The sequence below is a fragment of the Schistocerca cancellata genome, chromosome 1, assembly GCF_023864275.1.
Source record: "Schistocerca cancellata isolate TAMUIC-IGC-003103 chromosome 1, iqSchCanc2.1, whole genome shotgun sequence".
Taxonomy (NCBI): domain Eukaryota; kingdom Metazoa; phylum Arthropoda; class Insecta; order Orthoptera; family Acrididae; genus Schistocerca; species Schistocerca cancellata.
Window position 1 is genome coordinate 381,538,364 of NC_064626.1, and position 13,053 is coordinate 381,551,416.

General features: G+C 42.0%; 1 protein-coding gene across 1 annotated transcript in view; it reads left to right on the forward strand.

Annotated features, from left to right (window-relative positions):
* LOC126175119 (DNA damage-binding protein 1) overlaps positions 1 to 13,053 on the forward strand; it is a 189,650-nt gene that overhangs the window by 138,618 nt on the left and 37,979 nt on the right. Inside the window, exons 14-15 of the mRNA XM_049921676.1 lie at positions 3,118 to 3,241; positions 11,565 to 11,790. Of these exons, the coding sequence (XP_049777633.1) occupies positions 3,118 to 3,241; positions 11,565 to 11,790 (350 nt within the window). The remainder of the gene's footprint in view (positions 1 to 3,117; positions 3,242 to 11,564; positions 11,791 to 13,053) is intronic.

Genomic DNA, 13,053 nt, shown 5'->3' on the forward strand with positions numbered 1-13,053 from the left:
ACCTTTGCCTTTCGCGGGCAAGTGCTCTACCAACTGAGCTACCGAAGCACGACTCACACCCGGTACTCACAGCTTTACTTCTGCCAGTACCTCGTCTCCTACCTTCCAAACTTTACAGAAGCTCTCCTGCGAACCTTGCAGAACTAGCACTCCTGAAAGAAAGGATATTGCTGAGACATGGCTTAGCCACAGCCTGGGGGATGTTTCCAAAATGAGATTTTCACTCTGCAGCAGAGTGTGCGCTGATATGAAATTTGCTGCCAGATTAAAACTGTGTGCCCGACCGAGACTAGTTCTGCAAGGTTCGCAGGAGAGCTTCTGTAAAGTTTGGAAGGTAGGAGACGAGGTACTGGCAGAAGTAAAGCTGTGAGTACCGGGTGTGAGTCGTGCTTCGGTAGCTCAGTTGGTAGAGCACTTGCCCGCGAAAGGCAAAGGTCCCGAGTTCAAGTCTCGGTCGGGCACACAGTTTTAATCTGCCAGCAAGTTTCGTATCAGTGCACACTCCGCTGCAGAGTGAAAATCTCATTCCAGTATAATATGCTCTTTCACTGTTTCACCTTTTTAAGGTGTCCAGTGAGGATAACAGTCCTAGAATCCCCAAAAAAAGGGACCATCATCTTGCCAGCTGAGATGATTGACTTTAACTTCTTGGGGGTGTGTGGTAAGGTGTGTTTAGATTGGATTTGGGATGAAAATGGTGAACCCATCCTTCACCCATTGTCACAAATTTGAGAAATATCGCAGGATCTGCCTCAAAGAGGGTAAAGTATTCAGCTGACGTGACATGTCTCCTGTTCATTTTCTGCTCTCAACTTTTCTGGGACCTAATGACATGAGACCTTGTGCATGTCAAGTACAACTCATATTATGTGTGCTACACATTCTTGAGATATGCTCACTCTCTCAGCATATAGCATGCTGTTACATGCTGGTGCAGTATGACAATATCTTGGATTGCAGTGAAGTTTTCCTCCTTGCTGGCCGTTACTGGTCTTCCACTGCAAGGTGCATCTTGGACAGACGTACTGCCCTTCTTGAACTCCATCATCCACAGTGGAAGAGGAAGGGGAATCTGCCCCATATGTTTCCACCATGTCATGGATCTCCTGTGCACACTTGCTGTCTTTATTCTTTTTTCAAAATGTGTACATCTTTGACACTTGAAACTCAAAAAGAAGATACAAATGAAAAATTTTGTTTGTAACGTTGCAAAGGAATATACTACTAGTTGCTAAACTGACATTCAGCTGGGACAAGTATTTTGTGGATGGGCAGAGAACTTCTTCATTTGTCCCCTGTATATATGGTAATAAGATTATTTTTTGTAATTACTGCTTAAATGTTTATGCTGTTGTGTTTTTATGTACTTATTTGCACTTTTTCTTGCTTAATGTCAGAGCTTTGTAAATGAATGATTTCCAGTGTTTGTATGAAAGTTATTGCTTGACTGTATACCCATCTCCCAACAGACTATCTAAAACCAGAGCTTCATCAGCTGCAAATTTCATATTTGGAGAAATGCTTATCCTGCTTGATTTTGCATATTTATTATGGCCATAGGTCTTGCCATTATACATAACTCTCCCCCAGTCTCTGGCCCTATTTAGCTCATAATGTGACTTTTTTTCATGTTATATGATGAAAAGCTCTGCTTACATGTACTAATATCAGCATAATGATCTGGAAAGCATGCCTTGTACTGTCCAACAAATCTGCTTTCACACTATTCCTACATATTTTATTCTGTTTGCTCATTAAGCTGTGTTAGGAAACATCTTGCTACCTTTCAGGCCCTAAAGTCTGCATGTTCTAGATATAAATTCTTGACTTCTGTTTTAGGGTAGCTAAAAATTGTGCAACACATGTTGTCTGATAAAGGCAATTGCAGAATTTCCAGAAAAATGAGGCTTGAATAATAGTGTCCAGATAGGTAGAAGGTGCTTGCACATTATTATTAACCAGTTAGTTTTCACCTGAAATTGATGAAGGTTGATTATGCTGCACTTAAGCTTTATAGACTAGGTCACTTTTATAGGATATATAAAGTGCTTTTGAGGAAGAACGAACAGTAATTATGGCCATGCTGGCGTTTTATTGCAGGGAAATTTTAATACAGTATAAATCTCCACAACATAGCAAGTGGCATCCCATTGTTATTATAAATGTTACAATCTAACCTACATGCTGAAAAGCACAAAATTCCAGTAATGTTCAGTGATCTCATCAACATGGTTGTGGATTCAATTACTGTACATTAATAAACATGTGAATTATTATATGTGGGTGAACTGACAAAACTACAGTAGAGAAGTTAATGGTAGGCTATGGTTCATTTGCCAAGATGGAATCTCACAATAGGAGACTTCTTCAAAAGATTTTTGTGCACACTATATCTGAGCACAGTGTGTAATACAAGTCAAGATGAACTAAAGGGAGAGAATCTGTCTTTACTCTGTGAATTCCAGTAGGCGGTTGTGTTTTTGTGTAGTTAGTACCCATCAGAATAGCAGAATAGATCTTTTGATCTCAGATTTATTTACAAATGAAATCACTGATAAAACAACTTTTTTCTGTTTATGCTGCTGTCTTGTGATATTAAGTGGTTGTTTTTATACATTGCCTTTGTTTCCTATTTTTACTGCCTTTTGCTCTTTCTGTATAGATTGGAATATATATGTCCTTAATGTTTGACATCAAATTATTGTTTTTATTTCCAATTGATAAGGGAAGTGATGGAGGATGCAAACCCTTTTTACTTCAATTTATCAAGTACAGTTGTTTCTTGACTATAGAGTTGTATGGTCTGAAGACTAGTAGGGCATTTCCTACTACTTTTGCTACTAACCCAAACCAGTAATCCATTTAAAATCTAAGACTATGTGATATACTTTGCAGTTTAAGGCTTTGTTGCACTAATAGAAACAGCATGGAAAAGTGTACCCTCAGTATTAATCCTTGACAGAAATGTAACCTTTGTCTTGTCTGTTGTATTCTATTGTACTTCATTTTGTGGTCAGAATATGCTATACTATCCATAGCTATAAGGGAAAACATCTGACGTGGAAATTATACGTTGATTTTGTACAAGGCTCTTATTGTTATTGTTTTCCCAAACAGCTTAGCATTAGCAACAGACAGTACTGTTACAATTGGCACAATAGATGAAATACAGAAACTTCACATTAGGACAGTACCTCTGGGTGAATCACCACGGCGTATTGCTTATCAAGAAAGCTCTCAGGTTTGTAAACAAGTATTTGGTAGACTTAGATTTAATGGTTTTACTTTTCAGTTTGATATTCACTTTATCCTAATAAAAGTTCTGTAATCTTCCACTAATGTGCTTCTTTACTTACACTTTTCTCTTATCAATAGTCAAAAATTGTAGTCTCATCTGTCAAAATCCATTGTTTACTTTCAATTTTTCATTTTGTCTATTCCAGTTGCAATTTTTTGCTCCATATTCTAAGCCAGTTACTGTTTCCTCCCTGTCACTTTAAAGTTAAACTAAACTAAACGAAATGGAAAAAAAAGTTTGATAATCTGCCTCGTCCTTGCATGCTCCCCAGAAGCAGTTCACTGCCGCCCACAAACTGCACTGCATGCTCTACTCAAGAGCCACACTGTATCAACGGTCTCAGCTGTGCACAACAGATGGCTACAAGATCACGCAGATTGTTGATGCAGCATCTGATGTCCCACATTACCCCCAACAATATCATTAATCCTACACTTTCCAATTACTCACTCTCCCTTTGTCAATCTCCCGTATTCCCATGTGCTATTTCCTGCACCTTTCCAGTGCTACACGATCTTTAATCTCATCTTACAAACCTTTCCCCATCCCCTACTCTTTCTCCATTCTATCCCAGTTTGCTCCCATTAATTTCACCTTATCCAATCACATCTACTGTCCCCCTTTTTCACACTTATCCACCGTCAGACCTGCTACTCACAACAAAATAATTTTTTTTATGAGTTAGATATTTATTTATGTATATCTTTTCTTTGATCTTATTGTGAGTGTGCGGTGCCCTGTTGTATCTTCTCTAAAACTTAGAGCCACGCTCCTTGGACTATCAGTGTGAACTTACTTGAATGCCGGATACAGGCTCAGCTTCCCCACAGCTCCGGCATCTTGCATCAAACTCTTCTCCGAAGATTCTATATTTTGAAGAAAGTGAAAATTCATCTACTATTCCAAAATCCTATTATCTAGTCCAAATAAAGACTCTCAAAATTCAGTTGCTGTTAACATATTCTGTATTCAAAATTCAATACACCATTTCACTGCCACATTAAACAGTAAGCCCACACTTTCTTAGGGCATTCACACATGACTGAATTCAACCAAATTAAATAACATTTTTCTCAACGATACAATATTAATATACATGTCCGTCTGCTCGAGACCAAGTCACTATTAATAATAATCTTTTTTTTTTTTCTTCCGTTGTCTCTCCACAACATACAACAATCACCAATGTTTTTCATGCGTGAAATTCGTCCTCTGAAGTTTTTATTTTCTCTTTGCTGCAACCAAGCGTGTCACTCGTTGGCCCGGTTTTGCTCTTCTTTCTCGGTTAGCCGGCACAGATAATGTTCTGTGGCAGTGTGTATCTGTTCATGCTACAACCCACTACAAAATAACATGCGTACGAAGCGGCTGGAACACAGGTGACTCCAGACTTTCATAAAATTCTGGGGCACTACAAGTGCACACCAGTTTTAGTGAGTGTTTGCCTTTTGCTGTTGACAATTCCCTCAGGTTTAATCTTGTTTCCCTTTTTTCATCGTTTCTTCCTTCTCATAACTTTTCCCACGTATTTGGGGGTGTATTTTTGCAAATTTTTTCGGATGTAATTCTGTTATTTATGTAACTTTCTGTATTTTTTTGACCATCATGGATCCTTGCTCACTCCATCTGTGTCAATACAGAAAAGTTTCCTTACTGTTCCTGCTTTGTTGCTTGGCTCAAGGAATCTCCCCCCCCCCCCCCCCCCCCCCCAAATGGCCTTACCATCAAATTACCCACTTCCGGTTACCATCCCTCCTTCCACAATGACCTCTGTAATTCAGATTCCACCAATCCTTAGCTCTCACCAATACAGTCCTCCAAAATCATATCAACCAAGCCCAAACGTCCTTGCACTACCTTCTCTCCATCCATAAAATTCTTCTGCTATGCAATCTCAAATTTCTGGAACCAAAAGCACACATTGAAACTCTTGCCTTCCAGGAACTAGAGCAACATGCACGAAGCCACCTCAAAAAGTCTCCACTCTGCTCACTTTCTACTCCTGCTCTGGAATACCACCGTCCACAACCTCTACATCAACCTCCAAACTTCCCCATGTCCCCTCATGGCTGACAAGCCATGTCTTGCAGACCTGTTACATTTACTCCACTCTCCCACCACCACACAGAATCCAGAACCTAAACAGACCTGAAACACAGAGATGAACCTTTCCTTCAAAATCTTTAGCCTCGCAGAAATTTCAGCCCTTCCCAAAGGCCTCACCTTTTGCCCCAATCCCAAATTCAGTCATGCAGGACCTGTTAAAGACCGTCTCTCCTTTTCCTCGTCCCTATAGTGGAAACACTTTCTTGCCACCAATGCTACAAGTCAGACTAAACCAAAAGCCAATGTTGAACCCTACCTGACTCAGTTCACTCTTCCATCCAGCCGTGGTCCACCGCCACGACCCCCAAATCACAGTTGTTGAACACTACCTTTCCCAATGCACAAAGAATTCTAAACCAACAACCTCCTTCCTAGTTGGCATGACCAACAACATCCTAATCCACAATTACTTCTCCTTTGAAGGCATTACCTAAAAACAAATTCGGGGTACAGCTATGAGCACCTGCATGGCACCATCCTATGCCAATCTATTCATGGGCCATCTAGGGGAATCCTTCCTAAACACCCAGAATCCTAAACCCTTCACCTGGTTCAGATTCACTGATGACATCTTTGCAGCCTGTATCAAGTGTGAGGACACCCTGTCCACATTCCTCCAGAATCTCAACAACTTCTCCCCCATTTACTTCACCTGGCCCCACTCAACCCAACAAGCCACCATCCTAGATGTTGACCTTCACCTCAAAGATTATTACATCAGTACCTCTGCCCATATCAAATATACTAATCGCATGCAATACCTCCCACCTCCGCCCCCTCCCACCTCCGCCCCCTCCCACCTCCGCCCCCTCCCACCTCCGCCCCCTCCCACCTCCACCCCCTTCCACCTCCGCCCCCTCCCACCTCCGCCCCCTCCCACCTCCGCCCCCTCCCACCTCCGCCCCCTCCCACCTCCGCCCCCTCCCACCTCCGCCCCCTCCCACCTCCGCCCCCTCCCACCTCCGCCCCCTCCCACCTCCGCCCCCTCCCACCTCCGCCCCCTCCCACCTCCGCCCCCTCCCACCTCCGCCCCCTCCCACCTCTGCCCCCTCCCACCTCTGCCCCCTCCCACCTCTGCCCCCTCCCACCTCCGCCCCCTCCCACCTCTGCCCCCTCCCACCTCCGCCCCCTCCCACCTCCGCCCCCTCCCACCTCTGCCCCCTCCCACCTCCGCCCACCTCCGCCCCCGCCCACCTCCGCCCCCGCCCACCTCCGCCCCCGCCCACCTCCGCCCCCATCCCACCTCCGCCCCCTCCCACCTACGCCCCCTCCCACCTACGCCCCCTCCCACCTACGCCCCCTCCCACCTCCGCCCCCTCCCACCTCCGCCCCCTCCCACATCCGCCCCCTCCCACATCCGCCCCCTCCCACATCCGCCCCCTCCCACATCCGCCCCCTCCCACCTCCGCCCCCTCCCACCTCCTCACTATCCCTCACACCTCCGCCCCCTCCCACCTCCTCACTATCCCTCACCTCCCCCTCACCCCCTCCCTCCACCCCCTCACCCCCTCCCTCCTCCACCTCCCTCCCACCCCTCCACCCCCTCCCTCCTCCACCTCCCTCCCACCCCTTCACCCCCTCCCTCCTCCACCTCCCTCCCACCCCCTCCCCACCTCCTCACTTTCCCTCACCTCCCCCTCCCCACCTCCTCCCTCACACCTCCCCACCTCCTCCCTCACACCTCCTCACCTCCCTCACACCTCCTCACCTCCCTCCCTCACACCTCCTCACCTCCCACACCCCCACCCCTGCTGTGCTTTGCCCCATCTCACCCCCAATCTGCTTTGGCTCTGCCCACCCCCTCTGTGCTTTGGTTCAGTCCTGCTCCCCCATTGTACCTTGGCCTCACTACCCACTGCCTCCCCATGCTTCTCTTGCTCCCCCCTCCCTGGCTTTTCTCCTCCCCCCCCCCCTCCCGTGCTTTTCTTTGCCCCATTCTCTGATTAGCACCGTGGCCCCCTCTCTCCTCACTGTGCTTTGCACTCCCCCCTTTGCACCTCATGTTCATTAGCTCTCCCCCTTCCCACTGTGTTTTGTCTCTGCCGTGCACCTCCCTGTCTCCGGCCCTAACCCGCCTCCCCATGCTGCCCCCTCCCTACCTTGCGTCTTGGCCTCATCCTGTTTGTGCATCAGTCCTGTATCACCTCCCTCAAGACTTTGCTTCATTTATTCCCTCCTTCTGTACCACTTCTCTGAATCTCGCACAGTCAGTTGTTTTTCTCTTAACTAAGAATCATAATGTTTTGAACTGTCCATGTTATCTACTCTAAATGTTTCTATTACATGCTCTGGTGCAGCATTGCTGGTCTAATCTATATTTTATCTGTCTCCATTAAGTATATAACATCATTATCAGAGTTTATATTATTGTTGTCTAAACATATCGACATTACAAGGAAACTATAAGTGGGTAAGTGGTATACAGACAATACAAATTTCTTTTGTAGTTCATGGAGTACCTTCCTGTCTCATTGTGATTTGACTTCCAATGTTACATCCATCTTCCAAATGAAAAAAAAGTTGTAAGAGGTATTTCAGCGTGGAGTTGAGAGGAAATGGTTCCTGCATGGTGTAGTGAGTAAGGAGAGTGGGTGGTAGTGGTGCGAGTATTCATTGAATTACTAAAAGTCAAAATTTCCACTGTGTGATTCATAATATTTTGTGTGAGGTACTGAATCACTTCAATTACTTAACGAGTAATTCCTCACACACACACAAGGCATAAGGGGAGGTGGGGAGAGGGAGGGGAAGAGAGAGATAGAGAAGTTTAATCTTCTAGCTCTGGAAAAAGGTACAAATCTTGGGAATCATCGTAATTTTTTGCTATGAATCCAAAAAACACTGCAATGTTGTAAAGAGCAAACTAATTTGGGGTGTGTGACAAAGAACTTGATGCAAGTAAGTTAATTGCCTGCCTGTCATTGTGTGGGTTTATTTAAACAACTGGCCAAGCTTCTAGCTCTGCCCATCAAACATTTCGGATGCAAGCCATGTGAGCAGCTTGGACACTAACATCTTGACAGTAGTGACTCCACATACTGGTAGTCCTGTTTGGCAGGGTTACATACATTTTCTACAATTTGGTAGTATTTAATAACACACAACACCACTCACCCACACAGGTGTGTGTGTGTGTGTGTGTGTGTGTGTGTGTGTGTGTGTGTGTGTTTTATCAAATACGAGGGTAGTTTGAAAAGTTCTCGGAATGGAATGGAAAAAAAGTACTTACATCACTGAAACTTTTTTTAGTTTTCAATGTAGTCTCCTTGTAGATTAGTGCACTTGGTCCAGCAATGTTCCAGTGCCTTGATCCCATCTTGAAAATGAGGTTCCTCCAGGCCTGCAAAGTAGTTGTCAGCTGCAGCTATCAATTCTTTGTTTGAAGTGAATTTTCATCCACCAAGAAAAATTTTCAGTTTTGGGAAGAGATGGAAGTCTGACAGCTCCATATCAGGTGAATAAGGCTGGTGTGGCAACAGTTCGTAACTTTGTGCGTGTAACTTTTCCATAGCAATGGCAGATGTGCGGGCGCACATCGAGAGTCATTGCACCCATCTTGCAGATAATTTTTTCATTTCTAATTCCTCGGTTAAAATGTGATATACCCATTCAGATGACATCTGGCAAGCATGAGCAATTTCATGCACCTTCAATCGGTGATCCTCCATGACCATTTTGTGCATAAATGTGATGATTTCTGGAATAGTGACACATCTTGGCCGACCACTGAGCGGATCATCATCTAAGCTCTCCTGACCAAATTTAAATTGAGTCGCCCACTTGGAAACACATAAATAGGAAGAAGCAGAGTCCCCCAGTGTATTCTGGAAATTGGCATGAGTGTCCTTTACTTTCATACCTTGCTTTACGAATTACTTAATCACTGCTTGTATCTCGATTTTTTTTTTTTTTTTTTTTTTTTTTTTTTTTTTTTTTTTTTTTGTTAATTTTTATTTATTCATTTTCCATCCTCGCAAATCACTACATGTGAACAATGACAGAGCCATGTCACCGTCACAGCACTCTTCCAAGAACACTGATATGGCCCGTGTTTACAGGCAACAGTCCAATGAATATCACGTGAACAACTTGTTGTGCTAGTGCTGACCTCTTGTGGTGATTCCGAGAACTTTTCAAACCACCCTTGTTCTACCAAATCCTAGAAACAGAATCATTTTATCAATATTCTACAATGTATCACCACCAAACAGGAGTATCAGTATGTGTGATCAGTATTGTCAAGATGTTAGAGTCCAAGCTGTTTATATGGCTTGCAGCAGACACGTTTGATGGGCAGAGCTAGAACCTCAGCCAGTTGTTTAAATAAAACCACACAATGACATGCAGTCAGTTAACTTACTTGCATCAAGTTATTCATCACACACCCCAAATTATTTTTCTCTTTACAGCACTACAGTGTTGTTTGGATTCATAGCAAAAAATTATGATATTTCCCAAGATTTGCTGTACCTTTTTCCAGAGCTGGAAGATTAAACTCCTCTCCCTCTCCCCCTCCCCCTCACCCTCCCTTTAATAACACTGCATTAGAGTTATGACAACGTGAATGGCAAGTGTTAAAAACATTTATGTTTATAGACATTTACAGTCAGAGGTAGTTTCTGTGACATTCATGTGGCTTATAACTATGTAATATTATAAAATTGCGTATTTTGTAACCCAGAAAAATTTTACGAAAAGTTAGAGGCTTGTCCTCAGTTTCAAAGTTTGGCAACAGTGGTGCTGGAAAAGAGAATCTTAATGATCAGAATGATAAAGCTCATTCATTGATAACCTAAACTGTCACATATTATGTTCAGAAAATGGAAAATGGAATGTTTCCAGCCTAAACAGCTTGCTTGGGAACATTAAGCCTTTCTTAATCTGTTAGAAACCAATCATTTTAACGTAGAATACTGAGCAGTATTATGTTAAGTCATCTGATCAAATGGTGTTTCACATTGGGTAAGACATTGAACTCATATTCCACAGAGGGTGGAGTTAAATTCCTATCTTGGCAGCCTGATTCAGTTTTTTCATAGTTCTCTGATCTCTTCAATTGGGAGCCAGAATGATTCCTTCAGAAATCCTGCTGCCAACTTGCCTTGCATTCTTGGTCATTGTACTGTTTTTCTAATAACTTCTTTATTGACAGGGCATAAATGTCAAAACCACCAGCTTTTGAAGTTTCTGCATAGATAATATGAATCTCACAGCCAATCTCCTCTGTCTTAGTGGTGTTACACCAGAAGTAGACATGGAACATGTGGTGCTAGGAAGATACAGTGAAAAGATTTCACAGTGGTATGGTATTTTAATAGTGACATGGAGTATGTAAAGTACATTGTAGGGATGGGTAATGTGTAGTTACTGTGCGAGATATGGAAAGAATACTGGCCAGTGCTGACTAATTTCAAGGCAAGCCTCAAAAAAGTCCTTAGTATCACTTGATTTCAATACAGTACACTCTTTAATAATTTGAAGGATGCTGCAGTCAACCTTTGCCACAGTATTATTCAGTTCGGATTCAATCTTTAAGTCAGTGACTTTAGAGGATGGAATGTTATAATGTTCAGTAGATGACAACAACCAAAGAGTAGAGTATGCCATTTAATGATGGATTTGATGTAAACAGAACTGTTCAAATTGAACCCCCCTGCAACATACAAGTCAAGAAAAGTAACAGGGCTGTCATGCCTGATGACATTTAATAAGTGTAGTTGCACCATGCACAGTGTGTGAATTGTTCCTTGTTAATTAAATAATAGCTCTCGGCACATAAAAACATTTTTATGAAGCTGGAGCTGTTATTTAATCAAACTGATGACAACAGTTGTGGATGAGGAGCATGCTGGACAAAATAGCAGGATAGTTTATTCTTCACAATTTTGTTTACTATGCAAACAAATTTTTCACCAGTGGTTATATTTTTGAGCTTGAAATTTGCTGTCCCTCTCAATTTAATGTACTGCAAATGATCAATACCTAACAAGAAATGTACAATAAATAATATACAAATATAATTATTTGACACACAGTTAACTAATTTGACAAAGTACTATTGTACTCTTTAATGTCTAATTAACCATTCAGAGAGTGTGCAAGGTGTTAAGAATAGTTTTTGTAACTTTACATAATGTTACATAGCTTTTTGTGTGTGCAGACGTTTGGTGTAATCACTATGCGGATTGATATACAAGACTCAGCAGGCCTTACACCTGTCCGGCCAAGTGCAAGTACACAAACGCAAAGCACAACTTCATCATCCATCCTTGGGTCTCTCTCACTTGTAAAGCCTGGAGCATTGGGTTCTGCCAATTCAGCTGCTGATTTTGGCCAGGAGGTGGAAGTACACAACCTCTTAGTGGTTGATCAACATACATTTGAAGGTTTTTATAACATATATATTCAGTTACATTATTTTTCATAGTTTCAAAACATGCAGTACTTGTATGTAAACCTGTCACATGTATCCACACTTCATTGTTTGTGGTGCATACTTTTCTAGTGACAATGTTAGTTTTAAAAAAACCAGTTAAGGCACAAAGGTAGTAGCGATTGCTGTTGTTGTGCTAGCTTCAGTTATTAAAAACTGGAACTCAGATCATGAACAATGGAGAAGAGTATCATCAAGGCAAGAACCATGCTAGCAAAGATGCATTCATTGAAAGACATTTAAAAGTAATTATAATTATGTACAGTTTCTATACAGAAAATACTGAACAATGTTTACAGTTGTCTATGCCATGTAGAATACCGTTTTAGTAGCCTGATGATGAGAATTGAGTTGACAGAGTAATTGAGTCCCTATTTTTATTTCTGAATTGCATTTTCTGCATTTGAAATTATATACAATTCCATCATACCCTTCTTCACCTGTAATCCCACATTTATGATTGAGGATTGAAAAATTTTAGTCTTTTATTTTCAGACCCTCAAAAAACAAAAAAAGGCTGTTAATTGTCTCATTAGCGAGTGCCTGCTTTAAAGTGCACCATAAGCAGAAAGTGTATCAGATTAATAAATGAAAAGCATCTGTTTACTTTTATTCTACGATATTATAGAACAAAAGCAAACTGGTGCTTTTCATTTATTATAATGTTGTTCTATTAAGGACCGACAGAAGATGCAGTTAACATGTATCAGATTAATTGTATTGTGGCCATGGAATGTACTGAATAATTATTACCTTTACAAAAGCGACACAAGCACCAGTGCTCTTGATACACATCTGGAAATCTTTAGGTACAACAGTTTTCTCAGACTTTACAGGCAATTGCACTTCAGATATCACGATTTTGTCCTCGAGTAGCAAAGACTTACTATTTTTTTTTAATTTAATTACATAATATTTGCTTTACATACTATGCAGCAAGCTCCGTATTCCGTCAAGAGCACTTCTGATGATAACAATGATATTTTAGTACATACAGACAACATAATAGCTGATAATTATATGTGCAGGTTAAAATCTCCTAAAACTTCCATGATTATTTTTGTAAATTTTTACATTTTATGATGTGTGGGTAGCGGTGATTCTAGTGGTACATTTACGTTTCAATTTGCGTAGTCTGTTGCACAAAGTTCCTTGCTGGTGAGTATTTACACTCGATGGGAAAAAAATATAGAATTTAAATCATCCTCTGATGTTA